This window comes from Podarcis gaigeae, assembly GCF_964106915.1.
Source record: "Podarcis gaigeae genome assembly, chromosome: 18".
In the NCBI taxonomy this organism is placed as follows: domain Eukaryota; kingdom Metazoa; phylum Chordata; class Lepidosauria; order Squamata; family Lacertidae; genus Podarcis; species Podarcis gaigeae.
This window is the reverse complement of record NC_139696.1, coordinates 646,685-662,888: the sequence shown is the minus strand read 5'-3', so window position 1 is coordinate 662,888 and position 16,204 is coordinate 646,685. Positions and strand designations below refer to the sequence as shown.

Sequence of the window (16,204 nt, the reverse complement as noted above, 5' to 3'; positions counted from 1 at the left end):
CAGGGAAGAGTGTGAGACCCTGAGTGAGTAAGACCAAGACCCTGAGATCCTGTTCCCACGTACTTCTAGGAAACTCCTTCTATTCCCGGCCCCCGAAGCTCTCCACCGCATCCCCAGGGCTGAAACCCGACCCCTGGCTTCTGTTCCCCGCCAGCAGGGAGGGAGGCGACCCCTTGTCGTTTCTCGCCCTCGTTTTTCCCCAAACCCCGGAGCCACAAATTCTCCTGCTGCGCAAAAACGCGCCTCCGCCGAACCCGGCCCCATGGCAAGGGCGGGCATGGCAGGGAAGGAATGTGAAAAACCGATGTTCCCTCTGCCTGTGTGCCGCCCCCCCCCCCGCCTCCTTCCGCACGTCCCAGGGCTTATTTTCGCCCCGCCAGCCGCTCCTGCAAGTGGGAGATAAGGGCGCTGCCAAACTTTTGGAGAAAGTTTCCGAAGTCTCTTCCTCTAAACCTCCACTCCCTGAGCTGATGTCAGAGCGAGGCGCCCAGAGAAGAGTGCGTAAAGTTGAAGGAGACCCCGCGTGGTCATCCATCCCAACCCCTTGCAATGCAGGAATTTTTTTTACGCAATGCGAGACTCGAACCCACAACCCCGAGATTCAGAGTCTCGTGCTCTACCGACTGAGGATGCCCACCCACCCACAAGAGCGTTTTGCAGGAGGGATGTAAGGAAATTCAGCCCCGGATTCGAGTGGCAGAAACGACTTTTATTCAGTTTTTAAAAGCGCCTTCGTTTACTTGTTATATTTGCCGTCAATTGAGTTCCTTTCAATGCTTTGGCTCTGAGCGCCCGCCCCCTTTTGTAGATCCACAAAAAAACCCACGGCTGTGCCAAAGGGAAAGCCCACCCCAAAGGGACCAGGATTCGAACTCAGGGCCCCCTCCTGCCTTGCGCTTTGCGGCAGCTGGCACCCCGGAGCCGCCTCTCTGGCTCCTGTAGTTTTAAGACGCTCCCTTGAAGGAGGAGGAGGGCTTTGGAAAGGGAAGGGGGCAGAGGGAGGGGTCTTGGCAAAGGGCTTTCCCTCTCCTTGCCTGTCGCTGTCAGTTCAGCCCGGGCGCTGTCCGAGGGCGCAGGAGTTGGAGCCCAGTTTGCCCCAAAGCAGCAGCAGCTGCTGCCCCAAAATTTGCCCCTTTCTGAGGGTTTCTGCCAGCTTCCAGCAAGGCACTGTGCCCACGGAGCTCCCTGGCGAGAGGGGCACCCCCTTTTTTTGACATGCACCCCTTCACCCGGGTGAGGGGCTTCGCGGTGCAGTTGGATGGCCACCCCGGAGGTGGCACCGTCTACCGGGGCGGAGAGGTCCTCTCCGGGCAAGTAGTGCTGGACGTCTCCAAGAGGGTCAAGGTGAGAGAATGCTGAAAATTATTTTTATTTTAAAAATCCTGAAGTTATGCTATTGGGATGTACAGGATTTGATGGGTTTATAGAGCAAAAAAAAGGAGACTGGCAAAATAAATTATGGAACGATGCAGGAGAAGTGAGATAACTTGAACCCCGAGGAAGACTTTGTGTTGTGTTGTTGTGTTGTGTTGTTTTAAAAGGGCAAAGGTTTAATGCGTGTTTCTTAAGCTCTGTGCATAAATTTCCACATCAGTGTAACTTTCAAAAGTTGCTTGTAAGAAGGTGAAGGAGGTTTTGAAACTGGACAAGGTTTTATAGACCTGCAGGAACAGGCATAAAACAGTGGGAAGTGGTGCAAAAAAAACATAGTTTAAAAATTGCTTGATGATGTGCGTTTTTTGGTTCTGTGATGATTTTGTCTTGTTTTTTCTTTTCGTTTCTGTTATTTTTGGAAAATTAATAAAATGTCAACCACAACAAAACAACGAAAAGGTGAGAGCGCTGGCCGTCTGCGCCCGTGGTCTGGCCACTGCCCACTGGCTGGAGGGCAAGAGTGTTGGCATGAACACCATCTACAGTGACTACACCGCCTTCCAGACTTTCCTGAGAAGGGAGACGCACCTGATCCCAGGTAAGAGGGCAGGAGAGCAGGCTTGGCCCCGCGGTCGTGGGTGCCACACAGGGTGCAGGGCCCTGGCGCAGAAATCTGTGGGTGCCATGCAGGTTGCAGGGCCCTGGCACAGAAATCTGTGGGTGCCACACGGGGTGCCTGTCCCTGGCGCAGAAATCTGTGGGTGCCACGCAGGGTGCAGGGCCCTGGCGCAGAAATCTGTGGGTGCCACGCAAAGTGCACGGCCCTTGCGCAGAAATCTGTGGGTGCCACGCAGTGTGCAAGGCCCTGGCACAGAAATCTGTGGGTGCCACACAGGGTGCAGGGCCCTGGCGCAGAAATCTGTGGGTGCCACACAAAGTGCACGGCCCTTGCGCAGAAATCTGTGGGTGCCACGCAGGGCGCAAGGCCCTGGCACAGAAATTTGCAGGTGTCCGGCCTCTTCGTGGGGAATTTGGTGAGGGCTCGGGCACCTATATAATTTGAGAGGGGTTCCTGCACTCGCAACCTGGCAGATCTCCATCTCCTTGCTCTTTTGGGGGGTATATTATTATTATTATTATTATTATTATTATTATTATTATTATTATTCGTTTTCAATTACAATCCAATCATCGCCTTGTTATAACCATTCACAGCGGTTCACAACACACTAAAACACCAAATAAAACAATCTGGACCCAAACTTTCCGGAATAAAGATGAGTCTAAAATGCACATTCAAAGCAACAAAATTAACAGGAAACTAAAACATTCCCAATAAAACATTGCAAAGGAAGTCGGCTGCACGATGCGTATTAGATGCGGTGAAGGGAACAAACATCGTAAAGATTTCAAAAGAAAACATTGGAAGTGAAATATGCAATATATATTGGCAGTTTTATTTCCAGTTCCCTTGCTCAGGACCTCGCGAGGTTGGAATTTGGCCTTTTCGCAGCTGCCAGGCCCATTTCCAGGCAGCGACATCTCTCCCCCCCCCCCCGAAACCCTTCTGGGGATCTCAGAGATGCTGTTTACTCAGCGACACTCGAATGCAGAACCGGCTTGGTAAACGCCGAAGCTCCTTGCCGCTGCTTGGATCCGGCACGACTTGGCTGATAACTGCTTGGCAACGCTTCCTGGTGCGAAATCACTCGGCATGTTTGCCCATTCAGGCGGGCCCATATGGCCCACCCTGACCGGCAGCAGCTGCCCAAGCTCAGGGAGAGACATAGAATCATAGAATTGGGAGGGACATCGAAATCTCCTTTCCTGAGGCTTGAAGCCACGGGTTCAAGCAGTGCCAGATTTACGTACAAGCTAAACTAGCTCTAGCGTAGGGCCCCACTCTCTTGGGGGCCCCAAAAAACTGAAGGAAAAAAACCTGGATGTACATTTCCAAAATATCTATCATCTGTCTGTCTATCTATCTATCTATCTATCTATCTATCTATCTATCTATCTAATCTATCTATGCCAGTGCCAGATTTTTTTAAAGGGAAAAAAACTGGATGTACATTTCCAAAATATTATCTATCTACCTATCATCTATCTATCTATCTATCTATCTATCTATCTATCTATCTATCTATCTATCTATCATCTATCTATCTATCTATCATCTATCTATCTATCTATCTATATCTAGGCCAGTGCTGGATTTACATATCAGCTAAACAAGCTCTAGCTTAGGGCCCCACTCTCTTGCAGGCCCCCAAAAAAATTTAAAGGGGAAAAAACTGGATGTACATTTCCAAAATATAAGATGAAAGACAAATGGAATAACACCTACATCCAGCAACAGTTTTTTGGGTTGCGTAGGCTCCTCTGATGTAAGGCATGGGCCTCGCCTGCTAGCCTGCTCCCTCAAATATCACTGCTTTGCTCCTTTCTAGATATAGGGTGTGTGTATATATAGGTATATATATATATGGTGGGGGACGCGGGTGGCGCTGTGGGTTAAACCACAGAGCCTAGGACTTGCCGATCAGAAGGTTGGCGGTTTGAATCCCCGCAATGACGGGGTGAGCTCCCGTTGCTCGGTCCCTGCTCCTGCCAACCTAGCAGTTCAAAAGCACGTCAAAGTGCAAGTAGATAAATAGGTATTGCTCCAGCGGGAAGGTAAAGGGCGTTTCTGTGCGCTGCTCTGGTTCGCCAGAAGTGGCTTAGTCCTGCTGGCCACATGACCCGGAAGCTGTACGCCGGCTCCCTCGGCCAATAAAGCGAGATGAGTGCCGCAACCCCAGAGTCGGCCACGACTGGACCTAATGGTCAGGGGTCCCTTTACCTTTATATATAGGGAGTCTAGATTCTGCTATTTATCATTCTTAGTAGTTTGCATCATATATTTACAGCTATTATTATGTCACGTTATAGCAAGTATCTAGAGACTAGATGAGGAGTCTTTGTTAATTGTGTTTCCAAAGGAACTTTTGCTCTTGCCAAATGTCCATGCGTTTGCATTATAAAGTTTGTTAGGAATCAAAAATCATTTTAAGTTATTAAAATTAAGTTATTTCACTATTAATACACTTCTTCTTAACTGTATTTCAGTTCAACAATGACTTTGATAAAATACATATTTTGTGATGTGCAAATGGCTTGAGATACCTATGAGGTCCATGAATGACCATATGGCATATATTCCACACAAAAAACAGCAACAATTTGTTGTGGGCAAAGGACAGCTGGCCATAGAAAGGGCCCCGTTACCTTAAGTTGCTTAGGGTCTTATTTATTTTTTTGCTTTCATTTTACGGATCAACGGTCTCGAGAGTAAAATCCATGTTCAATTGCTGTTTTAGGAGTTGTTTTTAAAAGACTGGAACGGGTTAATCCGTTTTGCATGACATTCTATGGGAAAGCGCGCCTTGCTTTTGGAACGCTTTGGTTTTGGAACGGGATTTCCGGAACGGATCAAGCCTGAGAACCAAGGGGCCACTGTATTTGCTAAGCCCAATTTAGCAAAAACAACTTCTGATTGTTGTTTTTTGTAACTCTGTGGAGCGACGCTGTTCCTCTTTGAGCCACTAAGCGTCGCCGTTGTCCTTTGCAGACAACACACCGGGATTCGAACTTAGTTCTCAGCTGAGGCCAGGAGGGGTCAGCAAAGTGGGTGGAAGACGGTGCCAGGGGACAGATGGCTCCAGCTCCCTTTGCTCTGGTGCCAAGGGCCCCTTCTGCTCCAAACAAAACGTTTTCTGTGTTGCTGTTGTTGTTTTCTACCCGTCTTGGTCCTGTTTTCCCCATGAAATACTTTTTCCCCTGGCAGTGCATGGAGCCTCCACAGATCACCGCAGTCTACCTGATTTATTTATTCTGCCCTGGATGCTTTACATGAGTTCCCAGCCGAAAGAGAGCCTCAAGACTGCCCAGCAAAGCTTCGGTGGCAATTCGAACCCAGGTCTCTCCTAACGGGCCAGCACTCTAACCACTGTGCAACGCTGCCTGTGGGGGTCGTGGGTGCATAAACGCCGCAGGGCGTGAGAGACCTTGCTTGGGATCTTCTCAGGCTGGGAGCAGGACCCTGTGGGGATCCAAAAAGAGGATTTCGGGGACCCCTACCCCCCTTGCCGTCTGCTTGCAGCCCCCCAGAGATTTTACATTTTCTCCCTGGGCCGGTTGGGCTTTGCAAGAAGCTGGCAAGAGAGGAATTAGACTAGGATGGCAGAGCTGTCGAGTTTGATGGGACCCTCCAAAAGTCATCCAGCCCAACCCCGTGCAATGCAGGAATCCACCGAGAAACCTCCGGCGAAAGCACTGTGCGATGAAGTCCATTCCGCCATCAAACAGGATCTCCTTTCTTGTGGGTTTTCCTGCCGGCGCGATTCAGCCCCATGAGGCCAGGAGTTCCCCTGTCTCCCACGGAGTTTGGCGTGGGCCCAGAGGCACGCCCCGTATGTCCCAGATTAGGTGCCCTGCCCGCCGGCGGAGAAACACGGGCACGCCTTTCGTCTCTTTCCAAAGCCCTTTGGCCCAGGACCAAGTGACGGGGGGGAATCTAGGGCAGGCCCAGGTCAGGAGGTTGGGGGGCAGAAAGCGGGTTGGGGCGAATTCAAATGTGCAGGCCACTTGGCACATGTTGGTGGCATGGCACAGCTCAATCCTACAAAGGCGTCTGGGAATATCCCCTTGCCTGCTGCTGCCAGTCAGTGCAGGCACCTCTGAGGCCCCCCTTGTCTGACGCAGTACCAGGCCATCTTAGTTTTCGAGGAAAGGGTTAGAACACCTGCTTTGAATGCAGAAGGGTTCAGTCTCGAGGCAGAGCTGGGAGAGACGCTTGAATCTGCAACCCCAGGAAGCCGCTGCTGGCGGTCAGTGCAGGCAATATCAAGTCAGATGGGCCAGTTGTCCTATGTCCCAAGCGAGGAATCCAGCTTGGAATTACGCAAGAAGAGGAGATTCTTCAGACAGACCTCTGGGGGGAAAATCAGATTTAATTGTCAGTTACGTCACAGCTGCAATTGAATGGTAGAATTGCAGAGTTGGGACCCCGGGGGGGGTCATCCAGCCCAACCCCCGTGATGCGGGAACAAGCAGCGGTGAGTTGCGAAAGTTAACAACGCTCTGCCTTTCGCTTGCGTTTCTTCACAATGGAAACTACCCGTCGCAAAGGCTTGTTTGTGGATTCAATCCTTGTGCCGTTTCTGGTGGCCGTAAACCACGAGGACTAGATTCTTAGTGTCTTTTGAAGAAGCAGAGCTTGGTGTACAAAATGTCCCCCTTGGCGTCTCCGGGGAGGGGGACACCAAATCTGAAACCCTGAAGAACTGCTACCAGCCAGTGTAGGCAAAACTGGCCCGACTGAGTAACTTAATGTCAGGGCTGTGGGTTCGAGTCTCACATGGGGCCAAATATTCCTGCATTGCAGGGGGTTGGACTGGATGACCCCAAGGTGTCCCTGTCCAACTCTGGAATTCTATCGTTTCAGTTTATTAAGCCCAAAATAAGGGCCCAACAGTAAATTATTCTCTCGAAGGTTTGAACTGGCCCATACTTTGCACGGAAATGGTTCTTACTGTATATATTTTCATACTGACTGCTGTTACGTTGTTTAATCCCGATTTAATCTTGACAAAGGGCGGTTTATAAATGGAAGGAATGAAAGAATAAATACATTGACAGGCGTGCGTCGGAGGGTGAATTATAGCTTCGCCACCGGCTTTTCCGTTGGGCAATTCGCGTTTGCTTTTTGTAACTTTACGCGGCGATACAAACCCCCCAAATTCAATGGAAACGCTTCTAAGTTGTGATACAAATAGAACCAACAAACTGGAAAATAAATAAGCGAGAAAGGGAGAGATGGATATCTGTCCTTTGGCTCAGCCTTTTCAGCTTTCTTGTTTGCCTTCCCTTCCCTGCCCAACTGGAGGAAAGTTTATCTCTCCAAAAGTGACCAGCCCGGGCGCGCATGCTCGCTGCCTTGTTTTTACCAAAGCCTGCAGCTGCCGGCCAGACCTGGGGGCATTGGGGGTGGGAAAAGGGGGGTGGATGGGGGGGTTCTGGGGGAGGGCTTTTTGCCAGGCACCGCCCCCCCCTGCGCCCATAGGGCGCTGGGATCCAGGGGGCGCGGTTTGGAGAGCCTTGAAAAAGCTTTACGCGCGGCGCAGTGCGCACAGAACAGCCGAAGAGGCTCACTGACACGCGAGTTTGCCAGGATGCTTTTCGACCGTGTGAAACGCCTTTCGGTGGAGCTGGATTGCCCCGAGGTGGCCTCGCCGCCGGTCTTCAGCTCCGGGGAGAGCGTGGCCGGCCGCGTGGTGCTGGAGCTGTCCGGCACGGCGCGCCTGGGTGCGCTCCATCTTCACGCGCAAGGCGCGGCCAAAGTCCACTGGACGGAGTCTCGCAGCGCCGGATCCAGCACCGCTTACACGCAGAGCTACAGCGACCAAGTGGAATTCCTCAGCCACCGGCAGACCCTCCTGGCCTCGCCAGGTAAGGCGGCCTCTGAGCGCGGGCAGAGCGCGCAAGCTCGCTCTCCTCCCTGCGCTCCGCGGGAGCCCGGCTCGCCTGCCTGGAGCGATCTGTCTCTCTTTTGCAAAGCCTCTCCGCCTCGGCAGAGTTTTTAATGCAACGTTAAAAACTCTCTTTTTCCAACGGGAAGCTGCTTTTCCAGCCAGCTCTGTAGGGCCGACACGGGCTGGCAGCGCTCTCCTCTCCCCTGCCGTTCTGCCCTCCTCGGGAGCGCCGCTCAAGCGCCCAGTCAGTCTGTCTCTCTGTCTCTCTCCACGTTGCTTGCGAAGCCTCTCTATCTCAGCAGTGCCGACACGGACGGGCAGCGGCTCTGCTAATCCTAAAAAGGAGTTTTCGACAGGGAAGCTGCTTTTGGACCCGGCTCTGTAGTGCCAGCACTGGCTGGCAGCAGCCCTCCGACAGGGCTGCCGCTGCTTAGAAAACCCGAGAGCCTCACAAGTCAGGCTCTCGTGGTCCAGGCACCTCAACATATCTCCTGCTTCCTGAGAGCAGGAGACACCCTGGGTGGTGGGTTCGAGCTTATATGAAGCCCACCTTTATTGCCCACACAGGCTGGCAGTCGCAGCTCTCTGAAATTGAATCTGGGTCGTTCTGCATGCAGGGCAGTTGCCCTACCGGCAGAAGACAAACCGCTTCGCCATCCTTCCCCATTGCATGGCGGGGGTTGGGCTGGATGACCTTTGAGGGTCCCCTCCCAACAATTCTAGGATTCTTTTGCATTCTCTGGCCCAGCTTTCCCTTAAGAAAGGTCAGCTGCCATTGGAAAACAGGATTTGCAGGTTTCTGGAATAGGGGTGGGGTGTTTGTGTGCAACCTTCCAGGGGGTAAATTAGCGGCTGCCGGCTTTTGGGACCCCCCCCCCATTGGCCTTGCTGATCTTGGCTCAACTTCCTTGAGGAGCAGATTTTGCCCAGCCAGTTCTATTCCTGGGAGCCGGGCGCTTACATAACGCCAGGCTCTTTCAAGACCCCCTGGGATATCTTGGGGCATATTTGCAATTCTGGAGGGGGGGGCACCTTCTGTTAAAAACTCCCTTTTGCAGGGCACCTGGGCTAGAGAGAAATCTTGTCGTGTAATACCTTCCTTTTGTGTCTTTTCGCTCTGTGTGCCTGAACTTTCCCCAGTTGTTTATGGGGAGCCAAAAAAAAGTCACATGCTTTTTGGCAGAGTGTGGATGTTGTGTTGAATTTCCCTCATTTGACCGCTGCAGGAAAACACCAAGCTCTGCTCCAGAAAAACATCATCTCCTTTTTTAAAAAAGGTCTGTTATTCATTTCAACTTCCTTTATTTCTTGTTTTCCCAACAGACAACGGAGACGTCACCGTCCTTCAGGCTGGCCGACACGAATTCCCTTTTACTTTCCAGCTGCCAGAGTAAGTCAAACACGTCTTCAAAATACTATTATTCTTCTTATTTGATTTGTGGGCGATTGCACCTGGTGGCAAAAACCTATACGCCATTGCATGTCAGCGCCGCGGACACCATTGCATGTCCCCGTTGCGTTTATTACGATTATTGTTTCGTTATCAGCCTTTGCCCAAGCTGGTGCCCCCACGGGTATTTCTGGAGGGTACAGAATGAGCCTTTGAATCCCTTCCAACTCTATGAAACAAATTCGGGCAATTTCATACATAAAAAGAACTTCAAATCCCAGTACAAAATACCGACCCAGATTTTTTTTATATAAAAAAAAATAGTTTTCTAAGTTACTCGTCTTTGTTTCTCAATGTGATCCATTTACGTGGTTTTGTGTGTTATTTTATGCCTTGCGACTTTTGTTGGTTGTGGTTTAGTAATTTATTTATTGTCAGGAGCGAATTTCGGTCCAGGTATTATATTGTTTTGAGAGCTAATTTTTATTGGGTCCTATTACAGATTATGGAATGTTCCTTTATTATTTGAGACGAGTCGTTTCATTTTAAAGTTAACGTTTTATTGAGGCTTAACATCTGCCGATGTTTTGAGAGTCAATTTTACTGGGAGCTATTCTAATCGATTGCGGAATATTCCTTTATTTGATAGGAACCGTTCCACCTTAAAGTTAGCCTTTTATTAAACATCTGCTGATGTTTGGAGAGTCAATTTTACTGGGTCCTATTCTAATCAATTGCGGAATATTCCTTTATTCGGTGGGAACCGTTCCATCTTAAAGCGACGTCTTATTACGACGTCTGTTCTTGTACGTTTGGTTGCCTTAAACTGCCTTCTGTGTCGTCACATAAAAAGCGCACAAATTAAAAGTGAAATGGAACGAAATGCAAGATATTTTGGGTTGGGTTCCAGACCCGCAGGAGGAAAATGTTTAGGGAAGCTTTTAATAGTGGGTGAATTATTGTATTTTCATATTTTGTTGGAAGCCGCCCAGAGTGGCTGGGGAAACCCAGCCAGATGGGCAGAGTATAAATAATAAATTATTATTATTATTAGGCCTTGTTTTTCATACTTCCTTTCCCTTCCCTTGACAGATCCTTGGCCACTTCCTTCGAGGGAAAACATGGGAGCGTTCGCTATTGGGTGAAGGCCAAGCTCCACCGTCCCTGGTCCTCCGTCAAGAAAGCCAAAAAGGATTTCACCATTATTGAGCCCATCGATATCAACACGCCGGCGTTACTGGTGAGTCGGGGAGGCAAAGCGGTTTGGGGAGGGATTTGGGTCAGATTAGGAACCAAGGGAAGCACCCGACCTTAAACGGAACCCCTTTAGCTCATTGCGACCCCTGCAACATTCGGGTCAGGCTGGATGACCCCAGGGGTCCCTTGCGAGTCTCCAATTCTGCGACCGATTCCCCGATTTCAGGATAGCTTAGCCGGTAGGGCATGAGGACCCTCGGGTCGCAGGTTTGAGCCCCGTGCCAGGCAAATTATGGGGTCAGGCTAGATGAACCTTGGGGTTCCTTCAAGTTTTGAGATTCATTATACACACACACATACATCTATATATATACACACACACTTTATTGCATTTTCGGAATTCACAAAAAAGGAAGAAAGAAAACAATGGACCACATATTCAAAGGTGAAAATGAAAATTACAAAATGCAGGATAGAAATGTTTTAAGGTCTAAAATAATCAAAATAACATTGAAAAAAGGGGGGGAAATGCCAGTTTTGCAATTCTATGGCTGCCTGGCAAAGTTGGGTCTCCCTTTTTTCCTGCTCAGAAGGGCTATTCCCAGCCCTTTTTGAACCCAGGACGTTTTGCCTTTAATAATAATAATAATAATATTAATAATAATATCTTCTGGAATAACACTTGTAGTGTAACAATGACTATGGACATAATGGAGATATTAAAATTTGGATGCAGAAGGAAAGGATTAACAGTAAGAGGAGGAGGGAAAGTCCAGCAGATTCTTGGGAATCTTCTATATATTATGTTGTGATGTGAATTTTAATCTGGAAAATGGATTTAATAATAATAATAACTTGTCTCCCTTCTCTGCTTGTGCCCATCAGGCTCCGCAAGCCGGTGCCAAGGAGAAGCTGGCCCGCGCCTGGTATTGCAACCGAGGGCTTGTCTCCGTCTCGGCTAAGATCGACCGGAAAGGCTACACCCCAGGTGAGTCATGGGGGGCAGCGGAAATCGGGGTGCGTGGGGCTCATGGCAAGGCTCAGCCCATCGGCCAGAGGACCCAGGGCACTGGACTCTGTGGCCTCCAGGGTTGGCATGCGGGGAATCTGCCGGTGGCCCTGCGGAAATGAAGTTGTTTCGAACCATCGGGGTCCTGCAGTGGTCATCCAGCCTGACCCCCCTGAAAATACAGGCGTCCCTGGCTGCTCGGCCCCCGTTTAAAAAAGCCCTGAGGATGGAGAGCTGGCTGCCAGCCCTTCACTCTCCACAAGAGATTTCCTCTCTTCCCAAAAGTCCAGCTAATTGCGATTTAATAATAGTAGTAGTAGTAGTAGTAGTAGTAGTAGTAGTAATAATAATAATAATAATAATAATAATAATAATAATATATTATTTATACCCTGCCCATCTGGTTGGTTTTCCCTAGCCATTCAGGGCGGCTTTCAACAGAGCATTAAAAACAGAATAAAAATCCAAACATTGAAAATTTCCCTGATTTTTTCGGATGTCTTATTATTATATTATTATTATGATTATTATGTACTGCCCTTTATCAGAAGATCCCAGGGCTCCGTATGCAACCTAAAAAACACATTGCAGAACACTGATAAAAATGTCAAATCGCAGAGTTGCACAGGGACCCTGTGGGTCATCTAGTCTAACCCGCTGTGATGCAGCGGGTCTCGAACCCGCAATCTTTGCGTTACCGGCACTCGCAATGTAATAAAAAGCCAGCTGGCCAGCAGGAAAACTGTCAAGGGAGCCCAGCTAAGTTTTCCTGGCTTTAGGAACAGAGTGCCCCCCCCCCAAAAAAAGGGGTGTGTTTTCCTGCTCCCACCAACGCAGCATTGCGCCCATTTCCTTGACAGGCGAGGTGATCCCCATCTTTGCCGAGATTGACAACTGCACGACCCGCACGGTGGTGCCCAAGGCGGCCATCATCCAGACCCAGACGTTTGTGGCGCGCGGCACCAAGAAGCAGAAGAAGTCGGTGGTGGCCTCCATGGTGGGCGACGCCATCGCGGCCGGCAAGAGGGAGGTGTGGCACGGCCGGGCGCTCAAGATCCCCCCCGTGGGACCCTCCATCCTCCAGTGCCGCATCATCCACGTCGAGTACGCCCTCAAGGTGAGCAGACGGGGCAGTATGGCCTAGTGGGCGGAGCGGGAGAGGGAGGGGAAACCCTGGAAACCTCTGCTGGGGGGGGGGACAGTGTGCAGAGAGCCAATGGAGGCTGCTTGCTCCACCCAGTGTCGCCGACACAGGCCGGCAGCAAAGCTCACTGGTTCGGGGCTTTTTGAGAGTTCGGACTTGGGATCTTCATAGAGTTGGAAAAGATCTAGAGGGTATAAGGCGGTATTTAAATTCTAATTCTAATAATAATAATAATAATAATAATAATAATAATAATAATACAGTGGAACCTTGGGTTGCAACTGGTGCTCCTGCGCATGTGCAAAGTGTGATTTACTGCTTCTGCACATGCACGAGCGCCCAAACCCAGACGTAACCCGTTCCAGTGCTATTATTATTGGGAGGTAATATAGTCTCATACACGGAAAAATACAGTATTTTCTGGATTTATATACTGCCCTATATGGGGGTTTCGGGGTTGGACTAGATGACATTCGGGTGTCCCTTTCCAACTCTCTGATTTTATGATTTCAGCATCGATTCTCTGCAATTCTCAGAGCGGGGAACTCACTTTCCGCCGCGTGAGACGAAGGAGGCCATTGTTTCATTTTTATATTTAAAATTTCCCTGTTTTTCGCCCGCCCGGCAGGTCTGCATCGAGATCCCGGGGACGTCAAAGCTGTTTCTGGAGCTGCCTCTGGTCATCGGCACCATCCCCCTGCACCCCTTTGGCAGCCGCACCTCCAGCATCAGCAGCCAGTACAGCGTCAGCCTGGATTGGGTCCGGATGGGAATTCCCGAAGAGCCCGAGGGTAAGAACCCCGTAAAAAAACCTTGCAAGGCAATTTTATACATTGTGCATGTGTTGCAGAGGGTTTTCGCCAGCTAAGTCCTACTCAAGAGTAGACCCATCGGCACCAATCGATAAAATTTGGAGTCTTTTAGAAAAGACCAAAAACCTCTCTCTCTCTATATATATATGAATAACTTTTCTTACAAAATAGCTATATATAAAGAACTTTTTTAAAGAAATGATTTTATATAAAGAACTTTTGAAAGACGATTTTTATAAAGCAACTTTACGAAATAACTGCATATACAAAGAACCTGTGTAAAGACTGGAAACCTATCTATCTATCTATCTATCTATCATCTATCAAACTTTTCTTATAAAATAGCTTTTTTTAAAGAACTTTTTTTAAAAAAAAACACGATTTTATATAAAGAACTTTTTAAAAAAAGACTACAACTCCCATTATCCATAGCCAGCGTGACCATGGACGATGGGAATTGTAGTCCGACAGCATCCTGGTTGCTTTAGGCTTATCCCACCTGGCAGGGTTCTTGTGAGGGGGAACAACAACCAGGTGCGCCAAGACGCCTTGGGGAGGTGAAAAAGTCGGGGTCCCAAAATGACCCCCTAAAAATAAAATAAAATAAACCTGCTCCAAGCAACCCCGTAACTCTTCCCCTTGTTCTCTCTCGGCAGCTCCTCCCGAATACTCCTCCGTCGTGTCCAGCGAGGGACCCCTGGAGACCCTCTCGCCGCCCAGCCAGGACAGCAGCCCCCCAGGCGTCCTTGAAGGGCCGTTTTTCGCCTACATCCAGGAATTCCGCTTCCGGCCGCCTCCGCTCTATTCCGAGGTGAGCTTACTGAGGACTAGAAACCCTGGTCTTCGAAAGGCGGCTGGCCGTGTTTGGCCGTCTCGCTGGTGGGGAGAAGGAGCAAGGCTGTTTTGCGTGTGGGACCCCCGGAGGTCATCCATTCCAACCCACATATCACGCAGGGACCTTGATTCGAACCCACAGCCCAGAGAAGGAGCAAGGCTGTTTTGGGTGTGGGACCCCCAGTGGTCATTCATCCCAACCCGCATATCACGCAGGGACCTTGATCTGAACCCACAGCCCTGAGTTTCGGGGCTCTTTGCACAGGCTGGGTGACCCCTCAGGTCCCTTCAATGGGGACACCCCTTAAAACAAGTGCCGGGCTTTCCTTCCTCCATAGCTTTTCCCTTTTCTTGCAAGGAATCCTATTCGGAATAAGGGAAATTCCCTCTAGCCGCCCTGAGCCCGGTCTTGGCTGGGGAGGGTGGGGTATAAATTAAAAAAATATTATTATTATTATTATTATTATTATTATTATTATTATTATTATTATTGGAACAGTTGACAGCTATGCCCTCCTCCGCTCTCGAACCCCGTGCCTTGAAGTGGGTTGGGCTAGATGACCGCTGGGGTCCCATCCAGGATTCGATGAACCTTCACTAACACCTCTTTCTCCTCTTCTCCTCCCCAGGTGGATCCCAATCCCCAATCGGACGCCGCCATCCGCCCCCGTTGCATGACCTGCTGAGAGGCGCCTGCCATTGGATCTCTTGGAATGGATCTCTTTTGCTTTCCCGGGAACGGGATCGGGCGAGGAAGTAGGAGACCCCGCGATCTGCGTGCGAACGAGGAGAGGGGCTCCGGTTGGGAGACGGCTCCTTGACCCCCAAGGCGGCAGAGGCGAGGTTTGGGGTGTCCCAGACCGACGGCACCGATCCTGCGGGGTTTACGGAGGAGGAAATGGGGACGTTTGAACCCCCCAAGGGGAAATGCCTGCCTTGTGACTCAGACACTATCCGGCAGTCCCGGTTTCGACGACACCTACGGGCGAGAAAACAGGGCGGGGAGATTCCCCAGGCAGCGGGAGAAATTGCAGGGTTGAGCGAAAGTTTTGGGGTGACCCCCCCCCCCCGATTTCATCTCCTGCCCCACTAAGCTTTGCAGAGACGGGATTCGAACTCGCCGCTCTGGGAAAATCCACCCTGTGGGTTTTTGAGGTGGGGACAAGAGGGTCGGAACAGCTTGGCAGACGAGAGAAAGGAAGATTTGCGCTGTTGAAGGCAGAGAAAATGAGTTTTTTGGGGGGTCACGTGGGGTTTTCGGGGCGCAGATCAGACCCCAAATTCTGGGCATTTCAAAGACGTTGGGGGGGGGGGATGGAAGAAAATTGTTTTCTTCTTCTTCTCCCTGAAATTGCATTCCACTTTCCAAAGCTTGCTGGTCTCCAGGGGAGGGACGTATTTTGATTTCCCCCCCATGTTGGGACAGTGGCCTTACGTTGTAAATATGTGTAAATATGATTTTTAACTGATGTGCTGTGGCTCAATGCAGAACTTGCGCAAAAGAACCGGTTTCCCGGTTCATATTTTTATAGAATACCTGCGGCCTTTTCAGAAACACCCACCCCCCCAAAAAAAAACAACACCTGTGTTTGGAAATGAGGCTTTGTGGCTTTTTTGTACAAGTGTTGAAATTAAAATTGTGAAATTTACTCTGTGTCCTGAATTTCTTCCCCAAAATTTCAAGGAGGGGGGAGAGGGCTGGGGTCTTTAACCCGACTTGGGACTCCTGTGGTTTCCGGGGAACCTTTGTGTGCAGTTAAAATCTTCAAAAACCGCCTTAAATATCAATATTGGAAGGTGATAAGAAGCTGAGTCCAAACATCCATCTAATACAATACTGCCTGCACGGGCTGGCAGCAGCGCTCTGGGATTTCAGGCCAGGATGTAGGACTAATGTCAATAATGGAAATTGATAAGAAGCTGCTGTTTTCC

At 49.8% G+C, this 16,204-nt stretch overlaps 1 protein-coding gene across 4 annotated transcripts; it reads left to right on the top strand.

Moving 5' to 3' along the window:
• The first annotated feature begins 1,049 nt into the window (after nt 1-1,049).
• Nucleotides 1,050-15,921, top strand: ARRDC2 (arrestin domain containing 2). 4 transcript variants are annotated; one of them, XM_083720581.1, is made up of 9 exons: nt 1,050-1,344; nt 1,834-1,972; nt 9,210-9,276; nt 10,369-10,516; nt 11,359-11,461; nt 12,343-12,599; nt 13,255-13,417; nt 14,095-14,249; nt 14,902-15,921. In XM_083720581.1, exons 1-9 carry the CDS (start codon nt 1,216-1,218, stop codon nt 14,956-14,958), a joined length of 1,218 nt encoding a protein of 405 aa, XP_083576707.1. In that variant the 5' UTR covers nt 1,050-1,215; the 3' UTR covers nt 14,959-15,921. The 4 variants fall into 4 exon arrangements, with proteins under 4 accessions (XP_083576707.1, XP_083576705.1, XP_083576706.1 ...); XM_083720579.1 differs by lacking the exon at nt 14,902-15,921 and adding an exon at nt 14,415-14,517 and having other exon boundaries at nt 14,095-14,308; XM_083720580.1 differs by lacking the exons at nt 1,050-1,344; nt 1,834-1,972 and adding an exon at nt 7,535-7,863.
• Nucleotides 15,922-16,204: the final 283 nt, after the last annotated feature.

What these genes read in the sequence shown, in the direction of transcription:
- ARRDC2 (XM_083720578.1), top strand. Translation starts at nt 7,587, where the DNA reads ATGCTTTTCGACCGTGTGAAACGCCTTTCGGTGGAGCTGGATTGCCCC. An exon ending in TTTACTTTCCAGCTGCCAGA is followed by an intron (nt 9,277 to 10,368) that starts GTAAGTCAAACA and finishes TTCCCTTGACAG; the next exon opens with ATCCTTGGCCACTTCCTTCG. An exon ending in CCGGAAAGGCTACACCCCAG is followed by an intron (nt 11,462 to 12,342) that starts GTGAGTCATGGG and finishes TTTCCTTGACAG; the next exon opens with GCGAGGTGATCCCCATCTTT.